General features: G+C 47.2%; 1 protein-coding gene and 1 long non-coding RNA gene across 3 annotated transcripts in view; one reads left to right on the top strand and one right to left on the bottom strand.

The window, feature by feature from the left end:
* Window positions 1-8,356: 8,356 nt before the first annotated feature.
* Window positions 8,357-23,108, bottom strand: LOC112644373 (uncharacterized). Of its 2 annotated transcripts, none has more exons than XR_003126339.3 (3): window positions 22,307-23,108; window positions 16,851-16,954; window positions 8,357-9,238 (listed from the first exon to the last, which is right to left on the bottom strand). It is a non-coding gene; the product is annotated as an uncharacterized LOC112644373 (long non-coding RNA). The 2 variants fall into 2 exon arrangements; XR_003126338.3 differs by having other exon boundaries at window positions 8,358-9,238; window positions 22,746-23,108.
* A 39-nt stretch (window positions 23,109-23,147) lies between these two features.
* EZR (ezrin) overlaps window positions 23,148-24,939 on the top strand; it is a 51,139-nt gene continuing 49,347 nt past the window's right edge. Inside the window, exons 1-2 of the mRNA XM_025422642.3 lie at window positions 23,148-23,286; window positions 24,525-24,612. Of these exons, the coding sequence (XP_025278427.1) occupies window positions 24,601-24,612 (12 nt within the window). The 5' untranslated portion in view covers window positions 23,148-23,286; window positions 24,525-24,600. The remainder of the gene's footprint in view (window positions 23,287-24,524; window positions 24,613-24,939) is intronic.

Raw genomic sequence — 24,939 nt, 5'->3', positions numbered from 1 at the left:
TGCTGGCTTACTGGGTAGAGCATGTGACTCTTCATGAGTCGGGGTTGTGAGGGGTTGTGACTTTGAGCCCCCTGTCAGGGGTAGAATTTGCTTAAAAAAAAAAACAAACACAAACTTTAATCATTTGGGTTTAATGTGGCTAGTGTTCCATTTCCTTGTTGGCCAGGAAATAGGTTTGCAGTTTTTATTCTAATTTGGTGTCAAAACACTCATTTTTGCAAAGGAGGAGTCATTCTCTGTGTGTGTGTGTGTGTGTGTGTGTGTGGTGGGGGGGAGGGAACATAGGCCTCCTTCAGTATCCTGCCTGCTGCCCTACACATCTAACTCCGCCTCTGACCCAGCCACCCCCTAATCCTCCCCCAACACAGAATCAGTCTTTGGAAAGGCAAATCAGGTCTTGCCACAGCTCAAACCATCCCACTCCTCTCTGGCTTAAAGCATTTCAGTGATTTCCCATTTTCTAGTCATAAGTGTAACTCCCTAAAATGGCACACGCCCACACCCTGACGTGGCATCCTGGGCCAGCCATGCTGACCTTCCTCCCCCACAAGAATCTGGACTTGCTGTTCCTGCCTGAATCCCCCTTCCCTCCTCTCTTGACCTGGTCAATCTACCTCCTTCCAGATCTTGCTTATTCATCATTTCTCTTAGACAGCTTTCCTTGAACACCCAACTTAGGGCAAATCTCCTATGGTCCTCGCTAGCACCATCTACATCTACCTCCTCATCATAGTTGATATTTTTTATTTATTTGTGCAATTCTAAGCTCTATGAAGGCATATCTATATCCACTCACCATAATATCTTCAGTGCTTGGACACATAGTTGGGGCTCAATAAATATCGTTTGAATGTATCAATGAGTGAGTACTGATGCCTAGAATTTCCAATACGGGAAGCAAGATATAGTATTTGAAAAATAGTCAAGAATTAGTGAATATGAACAAAGTCAGTACACATATGAGCATTATTGTAGAAACAAACTTTTTGTCAAGTTATTTATTGTCAAGAAGGTCCTTTGCTCTGAAAATCAATTTTTTCCTATTCCATTTTGAATACATTTTCTGAACATTTACTTATTCTATATTCTATATTCACTACCTATATTCTATATTCACTACCAAATTTCTCCTATGTGTCAGAGAAATTTTAAGTAATTCTAATCCCCTCTTTTTGAAACAGTCAGATAGCAGTTGACTGGTGACAAGTTAATCGATTTCACTGCCAGACGTAAGATTTTCCCAGGCCTTCTGAATAAATTTAAATTAATTGAATACAGAATGAGTTTGAAGGACTGTAAGGCAAAGGTGCATCTGCTCCAGCGCTGATCTACCAAATGTTCGTTGGCTTGTGCTGGTGTAAAAGCATTACGCTGAGCCCGGCAGCCCAGCCCTGGAGGAGTTGGTGATCTACTGTGAGCATGTGGATTTAAACAAATATTACAGTGCAGCAAGATAAGGGCTACCAGAGGGAGTTCAAAATGCTATCAACCCCATGAGGCAGATGGAAAATGTAGGACTTGACATAATCACCTAAGCTCTCTACATTTAAAAAAAAATTTTTTTTGTTAAAGATTTATTTATTTTGAGAGAGAGAGAGCAAGGGGGTAGGAGGGGAGGCAAGGCAGAGAAGGAAGGGGTAGAAGGAGAAAATCCTTAAACAGACTCCCTGCTCAGCGCTGATTAGGGGCTCTATCTCAGGACCCCAAGATCAGGACCTGTGCTGAAATCAAGAGTTGGTTGTTTAACCCACTGAACCATGCAGGTTCCCGAACTCTTTACATTTTAATAAGAATTATGATTGGAAAAGGAAACATGCTGAATAAAATAAGACTTGATTACAGCTTGCCTGTAAGCAGAACAAATAGTTGGCATTCATCCTTCCTCACCTTTTAGAAAAAGTAAGCTAACTGCTTCCTTGCTTTGTCACTTTCCTGTGAATGCCCCTTCCGCTCCTGTCATTTCTTGTATTCCCCCCTAGCTTCCTCCCCGCAGCTAGTGCCTTTCCCCCAGGGTATAATTTTGTTTTTACTTTGTAGTTGGTCTTTTGGCACTGAGTTCCCTAAGGACAGGAACTCCTAGTCCCTAAATCACCCGACTTTGCAGTATATCCTTCTTGATTCCTGGTTTTCTTAAAAATACAAATAAACCAATTCCCTATCTAAATATTTAAGAACTCAGAATAGATGGGGAAGTCCGAATCCTAAAATACAAGTTCAATCTGTCAATTAGTTTGGAGGCTATATGACGCAGCTATCTAAACAGCATGGAAATTGGGATACAAATTAGAACTGTTAAACTTTCTTTTAGCTGTCAACATAATTTATTACTAACTGCTTCTCTTCTGACACCATTGGGTGAAATGGCTCAGGTTAGTCCAAATATCTTCCACTGATACATATTTTTAACCTGTCAGGTCCGATTAAGTTCTGATAATATTAGCAAGTAAAGCTATTATACAGTATCGGCAGTCATAATTTATAGAAAGTAGAGTTTCTTGTTATGTAATTAATCAACAAGAGACACCATGTCCTGAGAGGAGGGGTGGCTATGTGGGTGGTATAAAGGTGGACAGTAGCCTCTTTTGCTCTCTGGGTCACTGTTTCCTTGGACCCCAGGAATGATTCCTCAGCCAGTCATACAGGGAGAGTGATTTGATAAGCCAAATAGTCATTCATTTATTCAGCCAATATCTATTGACTGCCCTCTGGCAGCCAGGCACTGTTCTAGGCCCATGGGGAAACAGCAGAGAACACAGCAGGAGTTTATGTTCTAGCAAGTGAAACAGACCATAAATATGTAAACAAGCAACTATATATTCTAATGTCTGGTAGCATGAGTTGGTATGAAGAAATTAACATAGAGGAAGGGGTCAGAGCTGATGAGAGCTGATATAAGGGACCTGTTACTGACATGTCACAGTTTGGAATTTATTTTTTTATCTTTTTAAGATTTTATTTATTTCTTCATGAGAGAGGCAGAGATACAGGCAGAGAGAGAAGCAGGCTCCCTCTGGGGAGCCCGATGCAGGACTCGATCCTAGGACCTCAGGATCATGACCGGAGCTGAACGCAGATGCTCAACCACTGAGCCACTCAGGTGCCCCCAATGTTTAGAATTTAAAATGAGGGCTGTAGAAATGTTCTGTATGTCCTGACGTTTCAGTGACTATGTGATAATCCAAATGCACATCCAGGTTAAGACCAGTCACAATGATCTGCAATTAGCTGCATTTTAAAGCCATACTACTCAGAGTTCTTGGTTGTGAGGGACAAAAAACCCAACCCAAACAGGTGTAGGAAAAAAAAGGAATCTCCTACTTTGCCTAAGTGAAAACTTCAAGGGGTTGGTCAAGGGTTTTTTTTAGTTTATTGCACACCACAGAGTTATAAATAACAAATATAGAGGCTTGATGCTGAAAATATCTTATGGACACTGGAGTATTTTTCTGAAAGGAGTTGCCATGTTTATTGACCTAGGAGTTCAAATAACATCATCTGGACCACAACTTCTCTTTCTTCTCTTGGTAACGCTTTCTCCCATTTTTTCCTTCATTTTCAGCTGAGCCAAGCAGATATCCAAATAGCTGGAAGTCCCTCTGGAGGTCTCTCAAGAGTTAAAACCAAACCAAACCAAACCCAGGATTGAGTCCCACTGGAGGAATTGAAGATGTTTGCTGAAACCAATGAGTGCAGACAGGGAGACCCTATCTCTTCATTGGCCATTCTGAGGCACAGGCCCAGGCTCAGGGTGGGGTCTTGAGGCAGCCACCAAACCACATGGACCGAGGATGGGGAGTGAACAGGTCTCTAAGGCAAGCACTGGTTCTGTTACTAGAATAAGGTGGAAAGGATGTTGGGGAAATAAAATCAGGAAATGTCCAAGATCACATACAGAAACTCTACTCTTTTACACCTCCCCACACACACTAATTTCATTATTGATGTCTCAAATGACATCTTGTTATATTTTTAATCCATTAACATGATTGTGTTGTTTATAGTTCAGGCTTTCAGCCTTTAAATCCCACACCAGAATTAAAAATGATTTATGCACCACCTTTAAATATTATGGGATTCTATATTTGTCTATGTATTTACCCTAATCAGAGAACATTATACTTTCATATGACTTTGTGTTGCTGTACAAATCATTCATTTTAAGAGGAAAATGTGTATATGTATATAAATATATAATATATATATTTCAATCTGGCCGAGTCCTGGTATTTCAGAACCTCTGGGTTTGTTTTTGTTCTTTCTCATGGCTGTAAACAAATTTTTTTTTTTAAAGTAAGTTTCAGCATGGAACTCAACGTGGAGCTCAAACTCATAACCCTGAGATTAAGACCTCAGCTGAAGTCAAGAGTCAGGCACTTAACTGACTGAGCCACTCAGGTACCCCATGGCTTTTTTTTTTTTTTTTTTTTTTAAATAATTGCTATCTTTTCTTTTTAGCTTGAATCATTTCAGGGTGCTTTTAGTCTCTTGGATTTTTTTTCTGGAAGAATTTAGCAGAGGTAAATCCCAATCTTTATGTCTTAGAAAGACCTAACAGCAAAGGGTCTCAAATAAATTGTTTTCTCCTCAGTGCATGTCTCTTGTTGATTGCATGGCACAGAACCCCATCAAAATATAACATCCTCCAAGACACGTTCATGGTGAGCATTTGGCAGGACTATGCCCAGTGGGGTACCTTGCGGTGGCACGTCCTATTTTGGAAAGCAGAGCTCCTCGAGCCCTGGAAATTTTCTGCAAAGAAGCTTTACAACATCACTTCCTCAAAAGATTCCTGGCAGGACAGTCTCTCATTAATGCACCATGTGGAACTCAAATGGGAAACCCAACTTTCTCTAAGTCTCAGGCAGTTATGTTATTCAAACAATTATGGATTTACACAATTTGAGCTGTGGTATTTTTGTTTTTGTTTGTTTTTTTTTTTTTTTTTTTTTTTTTAGTTTATTGCACACCACAGAGTTATAAATAACAAATATAGAGGCTTGATGCTGAAAATATCTTATGGACACTGGAGTATTTTTCTGAAAGGAGTTGCCATGTTTATTGTTTCATTATGGTGTTGTGAAGTGTATAGGTATGGGCATGTGCCAAAAGCAATATCAGTTTCCTGGATACCACCCAGTGAACATTTAGGTACTTTTTACTGCAAATTAAATGCTCTCCCAATAACCTCTGCATTTGTCATATGGTTTATTGGTGAAATTATCAAGCAGCTTTCGCTAATAATTGTCTAGGCTTCTCAGCTTAGAATCCAGCACTTTTACAACATTCTGTTAAGACAGCAGATTTCACAAGACAAGACAACCACATTCTGTGTATTGTACAGTTGCCTTACCTGGGTAAATGCAAATGCAATAAATAAATACAGAACTGGAATGGAAACTGAATGTGGCAATCGACATGATTTGGGATCCAGGCCACACTTTTTAGAGCTGGCTTTTCTATCCCTGGCTCACCTGCTTCCTACAGATTTTCTCCCTTCCCTTTATCTGGCCCTGATCTCTCTCACATAAGAAAAAAAAAAAAAGACATTGGGTACCTTTCTTATTGCCCCCAAAGAATGTGACCTCTTTATTCTTTGACCTCATCACACTTTGTAACTCTCACGGTGGTTCCCTAGATCTGTGTGGTGTTCTGGTTATCTATGCACATCCTATCCTTGCCCTCACTGGCTAGGCTGAGAGCTGTACATGTCATCATAAAACTTCTTATGTTTGCAGTGTGTCTCAGTGTTGTGCAGCACACGTGTTGTCTGATGCAATGACGTCTGACTCTTCAATGTCTGGTTCCTGGATAAAATTCCATCATTATCTTCTTTCTTGAAAATGTGCATCCCACTTTGGTATATATCTTCTTGAAGAAAGTTTTGTATAAATTTCAAGGAGCTGGTGATTTGTTTCCACAGTGGAAATATTCGTCTTGTTTAATATCTAAGGAGGCCGGGGATCCCTGGGTGGCTCAGGAGTTTAGCGCCTGTCTTTGGCCCAGGGCGGGATCCTAGAGCCCTGGGATCGAGTACCACATCGGGCTCCCGGCATGGAGCCTGTCTCTCCCTCTGCCTGTGTCTCTGCCTCTCTCTCTATGTCTATCATAAATAAATAAAATATTTTTTAAAAAAATATCTAAGGAGGCCATATGCCAGGTCAGCGTTTTTTCTTAAGAAAATCCCTGGGACACCTGGGTGGCTTAGTTGGTTAAGCATCTGCCTTCAGCTCAGGTCATGATCCCAGAGTCCTGGGATCGAGCCCTACATAAGGCTCTCTGTTCAGTGGAGAGCCTGCTTCTCCTTCTCCCTCTGCTATTTCCTCTCCCTTTGCTGCTCCTTTTCCCTCTGCTCCTCCCCCTGCTTTTACTTGCTCACTCGCTCCCCCCACCCCCTTCAGAGAAATAAATAAGATCTTTAAAAAAAAAAAAGAAAAAGAAAGAAAGAAAGAGAAGAAAGAAAGAAAGAAAGAAAGGAAGAAAGAAAGAAAGAAAGAAAGAAAGAAAGAAAGAAAGAAAGAGAAAGAGAAAAGGAAATTCCTTGAAACAGAAGCATACAACTTTGGTTGTTAATGAAATTAGAGAAGATAAGGGATGCCAAATTTCATCCTATGGCAGATGGACACTGAGCCTTAGACATATTTTCCTATTTCTAATAGTACGTAATAGATTTTTCACTTCTTGTTGTAAAAATGAAAATCAAAACAAAGCAAAGCTTTACTCTGTAAATTTTGATGTGCTCTGGAAATGTATCTTCAAGGGTTGGCAACAATGGGACATAAATATTAACAGCTGGCATTTGAATCATGTTCTTATTTGATAGGGCAGATTTTATCAGTTCCACTGGATACCAGAGAAAACTGCAGTCATCGAGGTCATCCCAGCTACTCCAAGGTAGAGTTCTATTTCAGACCCAAGTCTCTGATTCCATCTCTTGCGTGATGCCCACTACCCACTCTCGCTCAGGAGAAGAATCTGGTTCCTCACAGAAATCGGGAAGAAGCCGAGAGCTGGAGGTCAGGCTCTGGTTACTGTTTTTCATTCCAGCCTGAATACAATCTCTCGGGAAGAGGCTTGGGCACCCTGGCTTCTGGCTTCCAGACCACTGTCCCTCAGCACACACCCACGTGTACACACACCCCGTCTAGAGAACAAAGAACAGGGTGTGGTGTCCCTGCCTGCCCCACCTTCACATTCCCACAGAGCCAGTCAGGATTCCGTGCTGTGAGGATGGAGGCCAGAATCCCCTGCCATCCAAGCAGGGATGGGCAGCTGCCATCATCACCTCAGCAATTCCCACGGTGCCAGGGGACAGGATAGAGTCTCGGGGCTTAGTGGCCACCGCTTCTCCCTCCCTCTGGAAAAGCTCATCAGTTCAGGGGTTCTGCAGGCCTGCCAATTTAGTAAATATTTGTTAGAGGAAGTGACTAACATGTATTTACTGAGCATCTACTCTATTCAATGTGCAATACTACTAATAATAATTACAATTTCCTGGGCACTCACTAGGTCTGTGAACGGACTCTAATAAACATCACAGTAGCTCTAGGGGTAGTGGTTATTTTACGGACGAGAAAAGACATATGGCTTAAGGACCTTGCTCAGGTTTTATGAGAGGGTGAGTGACAAACCCAGGTCTGTTTCATTCCAGAATTGCCAAGCTGTAGGCAAGGAGCTGGGGATATTGTGAAGGATGGTGGCCTGTATATAGCTCTCATTCCAGGTGTGATGGGTTGAATTGTGTCCCCCAAAAAGACATGTTGAAGTCCTAATCTCTTGCTCCCTGGGTGGCTAAGTTGGTTGAATGTCTGACTTCAGCTCAGGTTATGATCCCAGGGTCCCAGGACCGAGCCCCGCACCAGGCTCCTTGCTCAGCAAGGAGTCTACTTCTCCCTCTCCCTCTGCCTCCCCCTGCTCATGTGTGATTTCTTTCTCTCTCTCAAATAAAAGGATAAAATCTTAAAAAAAAAAAAAAAATGAAGTCCTAATCCCCAGTACCTCAGAATTTGAGCTTATTTGGAAATAGGGTAATTACAGATATAATTAAGGTAAAATAAGGTCAGTTCGAAGTAGGGTGAACCCTTAATCCAACATAACTGGTGTTCCTATAAGAAGAAAAGAGACACAGAGAGAAAGCAGCCATGTGATGAGCAGGAAGGGCCTGGATGATGTGGCCACAGGCCAAGGAGTGCCCGGGCTTGCCAGAAGCCAGAGAAGGTGAGGAAGGATCTTCTCCAGAGGATTTCCAAGGGAGCCTTGATTTCAGCCTTCCGGCCTCCAGAACTGTGAGATAATAAATTTCTGTTGTTTGAAGCCACCAAGCATGTGATGCTTTGTTATGGCAGTTCCAGGAAACTAATACACCAGGTAAAACGAAGTGTTTTAATAGAGGCATGCAGCAAGTATCACAAGACTTAGTCTGCTGTATAGAAAAGCAGACTGGGAAGGCCTAGAAAGGGGAAGAGAAAAAAGCATGCTGCCTTTGCACTTAGTCTTGAAGGTTAAGTAGGCTTCAGGCAGTGAAGAGGTGGGGCAGACGGGCTGAGGAGCACGCCCAGGCCCTGGAAAGGCAGCAGCCCGGGGCACAGAGGAGCCTCCGGCCAGCCTTGGGCGGGGTAAAGGCCCTGTGTAGGTGCGGCAAGGGCTGCAGAGATTGTCAGGCCGTCTGCCCCCAGCCTTGCCCGGGGGCCCCCTTCAGAAGAGGTCCAAGGTGTCTCTTCTGGGCTCAGGACCCCTCTTGCCCCTAAGCACATTTACTCTGCTGGACACGACAGCAAGCCAGCCCTGGTGCACCCCCTTTTCTGCTTGCTTACATAAGGACCCCGCCCTGCCCTGCTCCCGGTCAACTTGCCCTGCTCAGGCTAGGAGTCAGGTCTTCTGGGCAGGGCCCTCCATTCATTTGCGGGCCCCTCCCTGGGGACTGAGTCCTCCCTCTGACCTCTAGGTCTTGAATCTTCCCTGAGTGTGGTGACTCCTTCCAAGACCTTCCACCTATGATCAGTCCCACGGAGCTGCCTGGCTGTGTCCTCTGCCCAGCTGAGCCAGCCTCTCTGGCCCCACAGCTGGCTTCATTCCAGGTCCCAGTTCTTCCTGCCTTGAGCTGGAGCCCTGAAGGTCTGGGAGCAGGAGTGTGACATGATCCAAGCCATAGCTCTAGCTGCTGTGTCAGTGCTGAACTGAAAAACAGACCACGTGGAAGCTGTGTCTGGCAGGAACGGGGTGCTTGATGAGTATCTGTAGGCTAAATGAACAGATAAAAAAGGCAACAATATGAAGATTATTATGATTATCCAGGACAGAGGTACAGAGCACCTCAAAGTGGTCTTGCCCTGTTTTAGGTGCAGATGACAGCAGGACAGCAGGTCATGGGCTGTGTGATGCAGAGGGGAGAGGGAAGGCTTTCCCGTTCAATAGTCTGGCTTCAGTCCTGGAGCTCCTGTGCCTTCTGGCCACCTGCTTTGGAGAAGTGACTTCACCTCCATGCCTCAGCTTCCTCCCCATGGCACTCACCTGTGCACACCCACCTCTCAGAGCGACTAGGGAGACTGAATGTGGGTGCAGGACAGTTAAAGTTCACAGTGGCCTGCACATGGGGAAATGGGTCAGTGGGTGGTGGACCCTCTCAGCCAGACTCTAATTACTTGAAGGAAAAATCAAAGAATTGAGGCATCACTCAGGTTCTTAAAGGTCTGGGACACCTGGAGAGGGGGTTACCTGGCAGGCATGCAGACTCAGAAAATAAAATGAGGGCCAGTCTAGTGCCTTGCAGAGGATTGGCACTTACTAAGATAGTTGGGAAAACACAGACCAATTACACAAATGACCAGATCTGGGTGTGACATGAAAACGAAAAGTACAAGCCCAAAGCCAGCAGGGCTGCCCTGACACATGTTGTAGTGCCAAGACCCAGGGTCAGCACGGACCCTTGGGGCTGGCAGAGGGCTAGTGTGGTCCGAGTGGCTCTAGCTGGGGGAGAAATGGGCTGGAAACCAGGCTGGAAAACAGCAGGGGGAGTCAGGCCAGAAAAGAAGAGGCAGATCTGAGTGGAACTGTCCAGGATAAATCCAGAGGGTGTGGATGGGAAGGAGAAAAGGAGCTGTGGATGATGAAGATGTTTACAAGCAGTCTGACTGTCAAGCCGCCCGGAGTGCCTTCAGGGGTAATCTGAGCTGGGGCCTGGCTGGCAGAGCCTTGGAGTGGAAGCAAGGCTTCTTTTCCTGTTCACTCCCAGAGTCCCCTGGGGTAGAGGGGGCCAGGATGTTCTCCCAGTTATCCGCACAACAGACACGCACCGCCCCAGCCACATGCCTACGTCTCTTAGCAGCAAAGAGACCTTCTCAGATGACACAGCGCGCTGTTTTCCGTTGTTCAGAGGTCTGTGCTGCAAAGGTTCGCCACAACTATAATTGAGTAGAAGTGAACCACCACTCTGAATTCTACAACGGAACTTTTGAATTTGTAAAGAACCCATCACATTTAGTGATCAATGTGCATGCTAGAGACAAAAGTTAGGATAAAATACCCAGGTGGAGGGGTGCCTCGCTGACTCAGCCCGTACCCCTTGATCTCGGGGTTGTGAGTTTGAACCCCACATTGGGTGTAGAGATTACTTAAAGAATAAAACAAAATTAAGAAAATATATATCCGGGATGCCCCAGTGGCTCAGTTAAGTGTCCAACTCTTGATTTTGGCTCAGGTCCTGATCTCAGAGTTATGAGACGGAGCCCTGAGTCGGGCTCTATGCCCAGCTGGAGTCGGCTTAAGATTCTCACTCTCCATCTGCCCCTCTCCCTGCTTGCTCTCTTTTTTTCTCTCTCAAATAAATAAATATTTTTTAAAAATCCAAATGGAGTAGCTCAGCCTGTTCTGGACATATCCCAGCAGAGATCTTTATGAGATCCATTTATTTATAATGAGACCTCATAAAGATCCACATTAACAAAGAGGACTACCGGAGAGAAATCTGCCCTATCAGATGTGAAGTTATGCTGATCACAAATCCCCAGAGATGCCAGAACACACAGACCACCTGGCAGTCAGACCCAGTACACATGGGAACTTCAGGCAGGATAGAGGTGATGCCACCATTCAATGGGGAAAGGATGGGCCTTAAAGTGAATAAGCTGGGGAAACTGCCCCTCTGTGTGCAAAAAAATAAGACCATGTCCCTACTTAACTGTCCGTAGGGATGGACCATGTTTCCGAGGCGGGTAGAGACCTACATGTGGAAGGGTGAAACTAAAAAAGTTAATGAAAGAAAATGAAGACAATGTTTTTCCAAAATAAGGAAAGAAAATACTTCTAAAATCAAATGTTAAGGACATAAAACTATCAGGCAAGACATTAATGAATTCAAAAACAAAGAACACCATGAGCAAAATTAGTTTAGCTGATGGCGAATGTATTTGCACGGTCTAAAACTGGCAGGGGATTAATAGCCGGAAAACGTAGGAAACTCTTGCAAATGACAAGGAAACCCCTAAAAAAACAGGCAAAAGAAAGGAATAATTTCCGAATAAGGAAATCCAAAAGGCCAAGGCATAGTGGAACCACTCAAATATGTTAGTAATCAGAGGAATGCAGATTAAAGCAATAATAAGGTATTTTGAAGTTATCATCATGGCACCAAGTAAGTGTGGTCGGATGAAGATGTGAGACCCTCCCACCCATGCCCTGTTGGGGAGTGCATGTGTGAGAGCCATTCTGTCATTCCCTAGTCAATTTATACATATTCAGACTTTTTTTCTAAAGATTTATTAATTAATTTATTTATTTATTTGGAGAAAGCAAGCCGACACGAGTGGGAGGGGCAAAGGGAGAGAGACGATCTCAAGCAGATTCCCCAATGAGTGCAGATTTGCCCTCTCCGGGCTCCATCTCACGACCTGGGCTGAAACCTAGAGTGGAACATTTAACCAACTGAGCCACCCAGGTGTCCCTACATACTTAGACATTTGACTGGGGGGACCACTCATCTTGCTTAACTTTGGACAATCTTGGTTTATGCCTCTTGTCCTGGTATAATTATCAATAGTGCCCCCTTTCATTCTCTACATTGTCCTTGTTCGGGCAGCCTGGGTGGCTCAGCGGTTTGGCACCACCTTCAGCCCAGGGCATGATCCTGGAGACCTGGAATCAAGTCCCACGTCGGGCTCCCTGCATAGAGCCTGCTTCTCCCTCTGCCTGTGTCTCTGTCTCTCACTTTCTCTCTCTCTCTCTCTCTCTGTGTCTCTCATGAATAAATAAATAAAATCTTTAAAAAATAAAAAATAAATTGTCCTTGTTCAAATCATAAATGACATGACCACTTTCCTAGGACCCAACAATTTCACCGGTGATTGTACATACCAGTGAAACACTCCAGTTCATAGAAATCTGGATGCAATATTTATGGTGTGGGCGTAACTTGAATGTCTAATCCGGGAGACCGGGCAGGTAACATGGTGGATACTCACCAGAAGGATGATGTAAGTGTGAGGAAACCCATAGCAGCACAGGTGGACAATAATAATAATAATAATAATAATAATAACAAAAACACATCAGAAGGAGATATAAAATCTATATCATTTTTAAAGAAGATTTTATTTTTAAGTAATCTCCATACCCAACATGGAGTCAAGAGTTGCATGCTCTACTGACTGAGCCAGCCAGGTGCCCCAAACTCATATCATTTATATAAACTAAAAGTATGTGTACACAAAACAATATACATTTCGCAGAATATATATATAAACAAAGATATGCACTAAACACATTAGGATGATAAGGGAACAGAAAATAGGAATAAAAAGGGGGTAATTATAACATTAAGAGCTGGATTCAATTCCAATAGGTAGAATCTTCTGTGAAAGATCTCTGAGGTTAAATATTCAGTGAGTCACCCATAGATACATCTTAGTTGCTACTGTTTGCTAAGAACTCTTAGTGCTACCTGGAGTTGAAAGGAAAACATTTCGATTCATCCAAACACATTGATAGAATAAAAACATTGATTGAGTTCTGCCCTGTGTCAGTCACTGAAGTGGATACCAGGAAATAAGGACAAAATGTCTTCAAGGAGCCATAACCAAGTTCCTAACTTAAATTAAAACATTTCCACTAGTGGCACCTAGGTGGCTGAGTTGGTTAAGCATCTGCCTTCAGCTCAGGTCGTGACCCCGGGGTCCTGGGATCCAGCTCTGCATCAGGCTCTCTGCTCAGCAGGGAGTCTGCTTCTCCCTCTGCCCCTATCCCCTGCTGTGCACGTGGTTGCTTCTCTCTCTTTCTTTCTCTCTCGCCAGTAAATAAATAAAATCTTTAAAAAAATATTTTGACTAATAAAAAATTCCTTTTGATGTAATTAACCATAAACATAAATATTTGGACCAAGTAAGTCTAGTCTTAAATGCTTTGAGAGTTCGCATAGTACTTAGAATGGAGTCCGATTCACTATTTAGGGGAGACTTGATTCCTCAGTAGTGTTTTATTTTTTTTTTTAATTTTTTTTTTATTTATTTATGATAGGCACACAGTGAGAGAGAGAGAGAGACACAGGCAGAGGGAGAAGCAGGCTCCATGCACCGGGAGCCCGATGTGGGATTCGATCCCGGGTCTCCAGGATCGCGCCCTGGGCCAAAGGCAGGCGCCAAACCGCTGCGCCACCCAGGGATCCCCCCCTGAGTAGTGTTTTAAAACAGGGGAGAAAAACAATAAAACGGGAGAGATATAGTGGCTGGAAATGGGTATTCTCGATGGAGAAGAGAGAGGAGCCAGAAGAGGAGGGAACAGGTGTCTTGAGGGCCGTGGGAGACATTGGAGACGATATTGGAGGAGTGGTGGGATGGAAGAGGCCAGACTCTGATATTGCAGGGATCAGAAAGAGACAGATAAGGAGCCCTACTAGCTGAGCATCTTGAAATCTTTAATGAAAAGAGGTTTCATTGTTTCAGGAAATCTTGGGAGAATCCAAGCAGGAAGTTCACGGTGCTGAAACAGCACTTGAGGGTTGACTATGGTTTTCAGCTTGTGTGGAGCAGCCTGGTTTGGGGGGGGCAGGTGGTACCCATTAGTTTGAAGGTGCTCTTCTTTCCCACCCTGGTTTTGAAACAATGGAGAGCGTTATTGTAATAAAGCCACTATTGGGAATGCAGCCTAGATCCAAGGGCAGGCAGACATCTTAAAACTGAACCACAGAATCAGATGAGTGTCTGCCCTGCTGGAGGTGGCTCTGTACCACCACATCTACCACAAGTGTGGCCTGAAGGGGCAGAGCAGTCCTCTTTGCAGGCAGGCTATCTCCCAAGAGATAGAGAGACTAAGGGACAGCCAGCACATGACCAAATTCCTCTTCCAAGTGCACCAGTCAGAATGCATCAGGCCTCCTCTACTGAGGCAACCAGGGAGGCAGATGCATTACCCTCATGGAGTTCCCTCAGAGGGGAAGAAGTAGTCTACCTCCCATTTGAAAGTGAGGTCTTCCTCAGTTATGAGATCCTCTCAGTTGCAAGTTCTAGAAGGTTACGGCCAACCCTTGGGATAAAGGGAAGAGGACAGATAAGACCAGAATTCTGAGCTTTGGGACAGTCACAATACCTAGTTTGTCAGCATTACAATCTGTTTGATCCCTATCTGCTAGATAGTGCCCACCCTAAAGTCTACAAAACACGGGATGACAGGTTGACAACCTCAATGAACTCTGCTCTAAGACTTAACATATCTTTTTGATTGTGGTTGGGCTGTTTTGCTTTCTTTTGTAAAAACAATTTCAAAATAAATGCAAGTCTCAGGAGAGGCCTCTCTGACATACCAGCTTTGTGATAGGTGGGTCCAGGAGGAGAAACATGTTCTAGGATGGTCAGACATCTTTAGAAGAAGAAAGCTGCTTGGAATGGTGGCAGATCTGCACCCAATACCCACATGGTGTGCTAGGTTGATTCTGTGGCCTCTCGGAGCAGGTTTTGTGGCGACAGCGATGACAGATCAGAGGAGCTGGCCAATGACAAAGTGGTGGGACAGTGCCAGTCCAGATGCAAGACAGACTGTTGTGGCAAGGAAATACGCAGAAAACCAGAAGCTCCTCCTTTTTGTTAAGTGGGTATATATAAGAAGAAAGGACAGAGCTGGGGCTGGGCAGACAGCTCAGTCGGCGCCACAGCCATCTACACAGGGAGGGCCTGCCAGGGACAACGTGCACACAAAGGAGGGGACCCCTTCCCTGAACATCCCTTAAGTTATTAGCTGTGACAGACAATCCCCAAAACAGAAAGCATAACCACAAGAACTGTCTTTATGAATGTGCGGAATGGAAAGATTGGGTGGCAAGGCCTGGGGACAGCTTGTTTCCTACCACATCCAGACACACAGAGACCAGCCCCTGCCAGCAACGTCGCCTGCAGGGCAAGAGCATGTCTGCAGTGACAGCACTCTGGAGCTGAGTGGGATCTTACACGGCACCGGGTTGAACCCATATGTTCCACAGATAATAAAGCCAGTCTATGGAGCCCAAGGCAGTGGACATACCCACCCAGCCTACAGACGTGTGTTGTTTGGCTTGCAGAGTGTTTGGAAAAAAATTTTTTAACTAACTGCCAACATTTAAAAATTGGGAAAACTTGTGTTAAAATCAGGATTTCAAGCTTTTCTTGAAAGTTAGACGTGGGATAGGCCCACATTCCAGCTTGCCAACAGCCACAGGCAGAAACTGAGGGGTGGTGGCTAGGTCCTTCAGACCCTCCTGCTCCTCCTGTGAGTCTGGCTGCTTCCCCTTTAGCTGGGATGCCTGCCCTGCTAGCATTTTTGCCCATGGCATGGTCTGAAATGGTGTGCTGACAATCCCAGATCATGGCAGAGTTGGGACCAGCTCCAGGTCTTACAGTTGTCTTTGGACTCTACTACCCAGCCATCCACGCATTCCTGAATCAAATCGTTGGGGTCAGTTGAGGACCTAGTCCCGGAGGCAGCTTGGAATTGCAGATTGGCCAAGTGACAATGCCAAGTTCATGGAAATTCATGGGAAGTCTGGTAAGCCCTGAACAGCCAAAGGCCAAGTTTTATTAAGTGTGAACTTTAGGGGTTTCATCTGTCTTGCTCTCCACTGTAACCCACTGCACGACAAGAAGCAGGATCTCGATAAATATTTCTCGAATGACATACGTGATCCATGTTTCATCCTAAAGCATTGTTCAAGATGTTGTAAAGATGAGTTCATTCTGGACTCAGTCCTTTAGATATTCAGTAAGATCCAGCCAGTTCAGGTAACATTCATCACTTGCCACAAAAATTTGCCCTGTTAGCGAATGGTCTTTTTTTTTTTTTTTTCCCAGATTTTATTTATTTATTTTTTTTTTTTTTTAATTTTTTATTTTTTATTTTTTTAAAGATTTTATTTATTTATTCATGATAGTCACACAGAGAGAGAGACAGAGAGGCAGAGACACAGACAGAGGGAGAAGCAGGCTCCATGCAGGGAGCCCGATGTGGGATTCGATCCCGGGTCTCCAGGATCACGCCCCGGGCCAAAGGCAGGCGCCAAACCGCTGCGCCACCCAGGGATCCCCAGATTTTATTTATTTAAGAGAGAGGGAAACAGAGATAGCGAGAGAGAGCACAGAGACAAAGGCAGGCTCTCAGCCGACTGAGCCCCCCAGGTGCCCCAGCTTTTTTTTAACTTTCATTTTAAGTGCCAAATCTTCAGTGTACATGTCAACTCTCTAGGATCCAGACATTTCAATGCTCAATGAGAGAATGTAGTCACTACAAACACACAGAGCTCTGTGTTTGATTCAGCCCAGTAAGTATTAACTGAGCTCCTATTATGTGCAAAGTTCCATTCCAAGTACTTGAGGTAGTAAAACAGCAGACATTGGCCTTACCTTCAAGGAGCTCACAGTTTGAGTAGACAACATTCCAAGAAGATGCTAAAATCACCTCCATCATGCTGGGTATTTATAGCACATTAACCGCTTTGTTAAGCTAGCTTTTGAAAAATTGAAAAGAAAGAAAAAGAATTTCATGATGATGTAAAAATATTTATGGTTTATATATTCTGCAACCAAACACCTGATTACTAATAACTAATTTATTTGGGAGCTAGTCAGTTTTCATATTATGTGGATTTTTTTTCCATATAAAACATTAAACCATGCAGAGAGGAGACAGATCAACTTCAGAGCACGGGCTTCTCCAGGGGAGGGCTCAGTGGGCTTTCCTGCTTTCTTTTTTTTTTTTTAAATCTGAAGACAATGTGATAAAATATTATCATGTTAAATCTGGACAGTGGGTACGTAGTTGTATACTGAATTGTTTTCTGAAGATTACACTATTTTATAATTTTTACAAATTATAAAATGACACGCAGAACAGACATAATAAGCCCCTTTCCTGAGAAAACTATCATTATGAACCCAAGGCCTCAGGGCCCCTGAGGAGTGTAGATGGGTCTGTCTCTGAGCTACGTGACCCCAGTTGGCTATACTTGTGTCATTGTCTGTTCTGTGTATTATTTCTGCCTCTTTGCCATCAAGCACTGTGTCTTACGGCTGGGCTGTACCGCTGTCAGAATATCTGCTTGTACCTTGCACCCTGCCTTCTAATCTGCTGTGTCCTGGGGCAAGAGCTAATCAAACTTGTTAGAATCCCCAGTAAAATGGAATTAAAGGAAACACAGATTCTAAATAGATGAAATTTTTTTTAAAAGATTTTATTTATTTATGAGAGATATACAGAGAGAGCAGAGACATCAGAGAGATACACAGAGGGAGAAGCAGGCTCTCTGCAGAGAACCTGATGTGGGATTCAATCCCAGGACCTGGGATCATGACCTGAGCCAAAGACAGAGGCTCAACCACTGAGCCACCCAGGTGCCTCTAAATAGATGAAGTTTTTAAACATTTCTTTCCCCTACCATCATCTGTTTTCTGATGGTGTTTTGGGCACCTGGGATCTAGGTAAGTAATGTGTTTCCATGGTTATCCATCCAGGGCATAGCAGTAAGGTTATTTCTTGGAAAGAAAACTAACCTGACTACACCGGCTTTGGTACCAATCAGCTGTGTTCATTCATTTGTTTATTCAACAAATATGCACTGAACATCTACTAGGTGCCAGGCACTGTTCTAGCTACTGAGGGCATAGTGATGAACAGACAGGAGCTTCAGTCCTTGTAGGGGAGGGCGACAGAAAACAAAGGCCTAAACAAGCAAGACAGAGCAGAGAGTGTGAAGTGCTCTGAACACAGCAAACCAGGTGAAGCAGCAAGAAGGGACCTGGGGATGGCACTTCACGTGAGAAAGTTGAGATGTGCCCTCAAGGAAGGCAGTATTTGGATAAAGGCCAGGCTGGCAGAGATGAGAGAGTGGCATCCCAGGCAGAGAGAGTATCACATGTGAGGTCCCTAAAGCAGGAATGGGGTTGATGCACTCACAGAACAGAAATGCCAGGCAGCTGGAACAAGGTGAGCACAGCACCAGGGAGATGGACCTCAGATGCAGGTGGAGAAGCAGGCAGGAGGGGATCTCACAAGGCCAAGGAAACGGTGTGAATGTCATGCTAAAATCCACTGGCTAGGGTATGACACGATTTGATATATTCTGCAAAGGGTCTGGTACCTCTGCTACACTGGACGCAGAGGGATAGGGATGAAGCGGGGTCAAGGGACAAAGAGGAATTCCGGCTGGCTTCTAGGTTTGGGACCAAGCAACAGAGTTTGGCTGCTCCTGCTGTTTGCTGAGAAGGGGAAGGTTGGGAGAAGGGCAGTTTTCGACAAATCAAGAGTCCTGGAGATATCCAAGTATAAAATTGTTGCTCAGGGGAGAGGTCAGGGCTGGAAATGTTATGTAAGCCTTGGGATCAGCTGACACGACCTAGGAAGTGACTGCGCACAGGTAAGCGCCCAAGAATGGGCTCTGGGCTAAGCCTGAGGTAGGAGGTTGGGGAGAGGGCACTGGAGAGGACAGAGGGGAAAAACAAACCCTAACAACAGAATGCTCCCAGGGACTGATTCACGCGTGGAAGGCTGCTTAGGAGGAGAAGATGAGGCATAGAAGTTTGGCTCCAGGATTTAGCAAGTTGAAAGTCACTGGCATCCTGACAAGAAAAGTCTGGGTGCAGGAGTGCAGACAATTAATTTAATTTCTGTGGAGCTGCTTCCTCTGTGAAATGTGGATGATGGAAGAGATGATATTTGAGGTCTTGTCCGTTACATACTGTACAATTTTTAAACCGGATTTTTTTTTTTAGATCCTCATAAAATGGGGCGTCTTGGTGCCTCAGTTGGCTAAGCATCTGCCTTGGGCTCAGGTCATGATCCCAGGGGCCTGGGATTGAGCCCCCACATTGGGCTCCCTTCTCAGCAGGGAGTCTACCTCTCCCTCTGCCCCTCCTCCTGCTTGTGCTTTCTCTTTCTCAAATAAATAAGATCTTTAAAAAAACAAAAACAAAAACAAAAAAAGAGCATCTGCCTTCAGTTTAGGTCATAATCTCAGCCAAGGTCCTGGGATTAAGCTCCAAATTGCAGGCTCCCTGCTCAGCGGAGAGTCTGCTTCTCCCTCTCTGTCCCCCCTCATGCTCTCTCTCTCCGACAAATAAGTAAAATCTTTTTTAAAAATCTCAAAATGGTCAGAGATAAGAAAAATTATAAAAGAAGCTATGCTTTTAGAGAGTTTATTAGTCAAAAAGTTGTGTGGTCACTAATACTCTCCTACATAAAACTTGTAGGGTTATTTATGTAAATTTTTAAATAAGCCAAGGAAACTTTCAAATAGAACACCGAGTGGCCAGATTTCTCAGTGGACCCAAATGATGGAAGCTGTGCCATCAAGATAGTACCAAGAGACTCCTAGTATATTGCCCTGTGAAGACCCTTAAACATTATTTCTAGACACAAGGCAGCAGCCACCTGTCAGACCGTCAGGGTTCTTACTCAAACTTTGCTCCTGAATTTTCACACAAGGTTACTGAGTCCTGAAAAATAACCTCAATCGTTGTTTGGCCAAGGGTACCCTACGTATTTCCCTATTGCCTATTGACCGCTCTGTTGAAGTGAAAGGAGCTAGAGATGGTCATACTATTTGTGAACTTTTTTTTTTTTTTTGGTTGAGATAACCTGGCACCAGTGTGGAGACTGGCTCGGGGGTGATCTCATAGGAAAGCTGCCCTCGGCTAGATCAGGGAATGGTATCTAAGACTGTTGGCTCCGGGTTTTCTTACTTCCTCCCATGATATTGATTAATAAACGTGAACAAAAACCATGGCTTAGAAAAGACAGAGGTATAATTTCACAGAAGAATTGTGAAGAGAGAGACAATAAATAATATTGTCAGGATCCTGATACATCTTAAGTCAGCTGTTCTGAAATTTTGGTATGCATCAGATTCACCTGGGGGCTTGCTAAAACCATAGAGCCCAGGGTTTACCTGAGCCTTACTGGCTTGTGATTCCTGGAGGGGGCTCCTTGAATGATTCCAAGGCAACTGAAGCTTCAGGGCCACTGTCCTAAGCAATTCTCTCTCTCTCTCTCTCTCTTTTTAATATTATTTATTTATTCATGAGAGACAGAGAGAAGCAGAGACATTGGTAGAGGGAGAAGCAAGCTCCCTGCGGGGAGCCCGAAGTGGGACTCATCCCAGCCACCTGGGGATCATAACCTGAGCCAAAGGCAGATGCTCAATCACTGAGCCACCCAGGTGCCCCTGTCCTAAGCAATTCTCATAGATGCCTTGGAATTGGTTCTTCTGTGTGTGTTGGGGAGGGCGGGGGCAGGGAAGGAGTTTAGGTCCCAATGTCAGATGAAAATAAATTACCCCTGGTAAATCCTCTTAAAACACTCATAAGATACAGCAGGAATGTTTTTGCAGAGGAAGAAAACCCTGTAGAGCAGCACGTAAGGATAATGCTTACAGTAAGACACATGAGGAATGCGTATGCAAACTATATCTTTATACTATTCTAACTTACAGGAGAAAAGTATGCCTAGAAGTCAAAATGCTCAAAAAAAAAAAAAAGCAAAATTAAATGCTCCATTTTATGACTTAGTGACACAAAAACACCATGAAATATATATTATAAAGTCCATTTTACGGATGAAGAAGTGGGAGCTCAGTCACTTTAAAGAGATTTGCCCGAAATGATTGGCATGTCAGTAATGGAACCAAGATTCAGACTTAGTTCTGTTTGCTCTTTTCATTAAACTTTTTGAGATAACTGTAGATTCACATGTTGTAAGAATGCAATCTTTTCATTTTGATCACACTGCCAGAGGCCAGTTCTTTTTTTTTTTTTTTTAAAGACTTTGAGATAGAGAGTGAGAGTGCACAAGTCGGAGGTGGGGAAGGGGCAGAGGGAGAAGCAGGCTCTCCACTGAGCAGGGAGCTCAATGTGGGACTCAATCTCAGGACCCCGGGATTATGAACTGAGCAGACTCTTAACCCACTAAACCACCCAGATGCCCCAAGGGCCAGTTCATTTTTAAGCATTCCCCTGAAGGGTAAAGTTCAGAAATGCTTCAGAAGGTCTTGGGCCACTGCTCTTTTAAACATCTAATTTAAAAGACAATATGCTAGGGGCAGCTGGGTGGCTCAGTGGTTGAGCATCTGCCTTTGGCTCTGGGCATGATCCCGGGGTCCTGGGATGGAGTCCCATATCAGGCTCCCCGCGGGAAGCCTGTCTCTGCCTATGTCTCTGCTTATCTCTCTGTGTCTCTCATAAATAAAAAAATAAAATCTTTAAAAGAATAAATGAAAAAAAACCTATGTGCTATAAACTGGGTAAAAAAAAACAAAACACAAAAAACAATAGATCAGAAGCACAGTGTCAGGAGAGTTGGAACCAAAAATGGCTCCCAAGGCTCCAGGCAGTGATAAGGAGGGAGAGAGGGTGTGCGAGGAGGACATGTCCAATCGGAACCATTGTCACGGTAGGTTATTTAATATCTTTTCATAGTTTTTTCCTACTGCACTTACCCTTCCATCTCCATTTTAATATTAAAGTCTCTCAGAATAAACGCACTTGTCAGAATACAGGACAAAGGCCTCGGGCCTCACCGGGGCCTCTGCCCTGCTGTGGACCTGCAGCTGAGAGAGGGTCACAGGTGCCTACTGACAAGGGTTACCCCATCAGTGGTCTGTCCCTGTGGCAGGTTAGGCATTAGGAGGAAGCCCTCACTGTGTTAGGTACTTAGCATGCATGATCTCATTTAATCCCTAAAGCCCACAGAGTATCTCCATTCTACACAGCAGGAAACGGAGTCTTATTTGGTGCTTTGCCAAAGTGACCGGCTACTCTTTGTACCAGGGCAGATTTAAGCCCTGTTCTAGGCATCTTACATATATTACCTCTAATCCCCATAAGGACTCCATGAAAAGGGTGCCATAATTATGCCATTTTGCAGATGCGAAAGCACTAACTTATTTAAATAACTCTCTCAGCCCAAGAAGTTAGTGGTGAGCCCAGGAAGGGAATCCAGGAGAGGCTCTGGTCTCAAGCCTGAGCCGGCATCACAACCACCTGGACGCAGGAAGGCGCAGACTGCTGGGCCCCAGCCCCAGTTTCGGACTCCGGGGGCGGCCCCTGTGAATTTCCGCTTCTGCAGGTTCACAGGTGAGGTCGGAGCTGCTGGTCTGAGGACACAGCCCTAGAGTCCGCTGCCTTAGTCACTGTGCAACAAATCCCAGGGGCCACCGAAGTACACGTGTTTTTAAAAGTTCCTCTTGGGAAGCGTGTGCAAAAATTATTGAAAATGATTCCCAGAATCTCTGCCCGCGGAGATTTTACCATAGTCCGCGGTGAGTCAGGTCAGACGAGACCGCACCGTGTCCCCGACGCCGAGCGCTCGGCCGCGGGGCGCCGTCTCCGCCGAACCCGAAGGCAGGGGCGCGGCCCACGTGCGCCCCGACGCAGCGGCCCCGCCCGCGCCCCCAGCGGCCTGCCCCGGCACCCCACCGCGGCCGCCCGCGCGCCCAGCTTTTTTGACGTTATTTTGGTGTCCCTTGGCCCTCCGTGGAGCGAACGGTCTCACGCCTTAGGCGTCTGCAGCCAGAGAGACCGCAGCGGGGTCAGACTCGGCCACGCTCTCGGCGAGCGGGCGCGCCCACCCGGGTCCCCGCCGCCCTGGGGGAAGCCGGCGGCGAGGGGCGCCCCGGGGCCGGGCCGCAGCCATGTTGCGCGCCGGGAGCGCCTGGCGGGGCGGGCGGGGCGGTTAGGGGCGCGGCCCCGGGACCCCGCCCCGCCGAGGACTCTCGGGAGCTCGCGCGGCGGGCGCACAGCGCGGACACACCGGCAGCGGGGAGCGCGCGGTCCTCTGCAGGCGCCGCGGGTGAGCGGGCGCGTGGCCCGGGCGGGGGGCGGCGGGCGGCGGGCGGCGGGGTTCGCGCCCCGAGGGGGGCAGGTGTGGCGCGGCCGGCCGGGGGGGTGCGCGGGCCCGGAGCCGGTGGTCCTGGGAAGAGCCGCGCTCGCCCCGCCGCCTCCGGGCTCGGGGTCCCCTCGGCTTTGTCTCCGGGCGCAAGCAAGCGGCAGGTGGAGCTGAGCCTGCAGGTGTGGCCGCCCCCGCCGCTCCGGCCCGTCCGCCGTCGGCTCCGTCCCCCAAGTGCCCGCCGAGCCCGGGCCGCGTGGGCGCGCGTCCTGCCCGGCCCCTCCCGCCGCGCCCGGCCCGCGGCCCTCCGGCCCCTCCGGGGCGGGGACCATTTTTAAAAAGTGTTTCTCAAAGGCTTGACGGTTGCGGTTTCAGCCGTGGGGCAAACGGTTGCTTCACAAAGTGAAACTTGGTGTCTGCTGGGCTCGGGGCTGGCTTCCTGGAAGTCCGGGGAGCACCTCGGAGGACGCCCCGCCCGCTTGCGCGTCCCCGAGTGGGGCCCCCTCCGCCGGGCCCCCTCCCCACTAGGTCCCCTCCACCCGGGCCACCTCCCTCGGGGTCTCATCCCCACTAAGTCCCCACCCCCGGGCTCCCTCCCCACTAGGTCCCCACACCCCCGGGCCCCCACCCCCCGAGGTCCCCTCCCCACTAGGTCCCCTGCCCCGGGGCCCCTCCGCCGGGGCCTCCTCCCCACTAGGTCCCCTCCTCCGGGCCCCCTCCCCACTAGGTCCTCACCCCCCGGGCCCCCTCCCCACTAGGTCCCCTCCACCCGGGCCCCCTCCCCACTAGGTCCCCACCCCCCCGGGCCCCCACCCCCCGAGGTCCCCTCCCCACTAGGTCCCCTGCCCCGGGGCCCCCTCCCCACTAGGTCCCCTCCACCCGGGCCCCCTCCCCTCTGGGTCCCCACCCCCCCGGGCCCCCTCCCCTCTAGGTCCCCACCCCACCCACGCCCCCTGCGCGGGCCTCCTCCCCACCAAGTCCCCACCGCGCCGGGCCCCCTCCCCCTTCCCCCGGTCCCCTCCCGGCCGTCGGCGCTCCCGCCCCCTCCCCCGCGGGGCCCGCCCGGCCCGCCGTAATTGCAGGTTGGGCGGTGACTCAGGCGGGCGCCCGCCCGGCCGGTTCTTAAGCGGCAGCGCGGGGCGGGCGCGGAGAGTCGGGCGAGGCGGCGGCGGCGCGCGCTGAAGGGCGTCCGTCTGCTGCAGGTCCCGGGAGCGGTCTCAGCTGCTGCGGCCGAGTCGAGTTTCCAGCGGAGTGAGGAAAGCCCGCGAGGAACCCAAGATGCCGAAGCCAGTAAGCGGCCGGGACCCCGGGGCGGGGGCGGGCTTCGTGGGTCGGGGAGGGAGCTCGCGGGGGCCGCGCGCCCTGCGGTCCTTCTGTTCGGGAGCCCCCCCCCCCCCCCCGCCCCAGGAGTTTATGCTCTTTTGTAAAAGAAAGTTCGGCCTGCTTGAAAACTCTATTCTAACGTCGCTCGGAAGTTTCTCAATAAGAAGTTGTCCAGGTGACGGAGGGGCCGCTGGCTTCCGACGACGCCCGTCGGCTCGAGTCCTTGGGTGGGTCGGGACCGGACCCGCCCACGCCCTGCTCTGGGGCCTGAGCGGCCGGGCTCGGGCTCCGTCT

This window comes from Canis lupus, chromosome 1 (assembly GCF_003254725.2).
Source record: "Canis lupus dingo isolate Sandy chromosome 1, ASM325472v2, whole genome shotgun sequence".
Lineage (NCBI taxonomy): Eukaryota > Metazoa > Chordata > Mammalia > Carnivora > Canidae > Canis > Canis lupus.
This window is presented reverse-complemented; position numbering and strand designations above follow the sequence as displayed.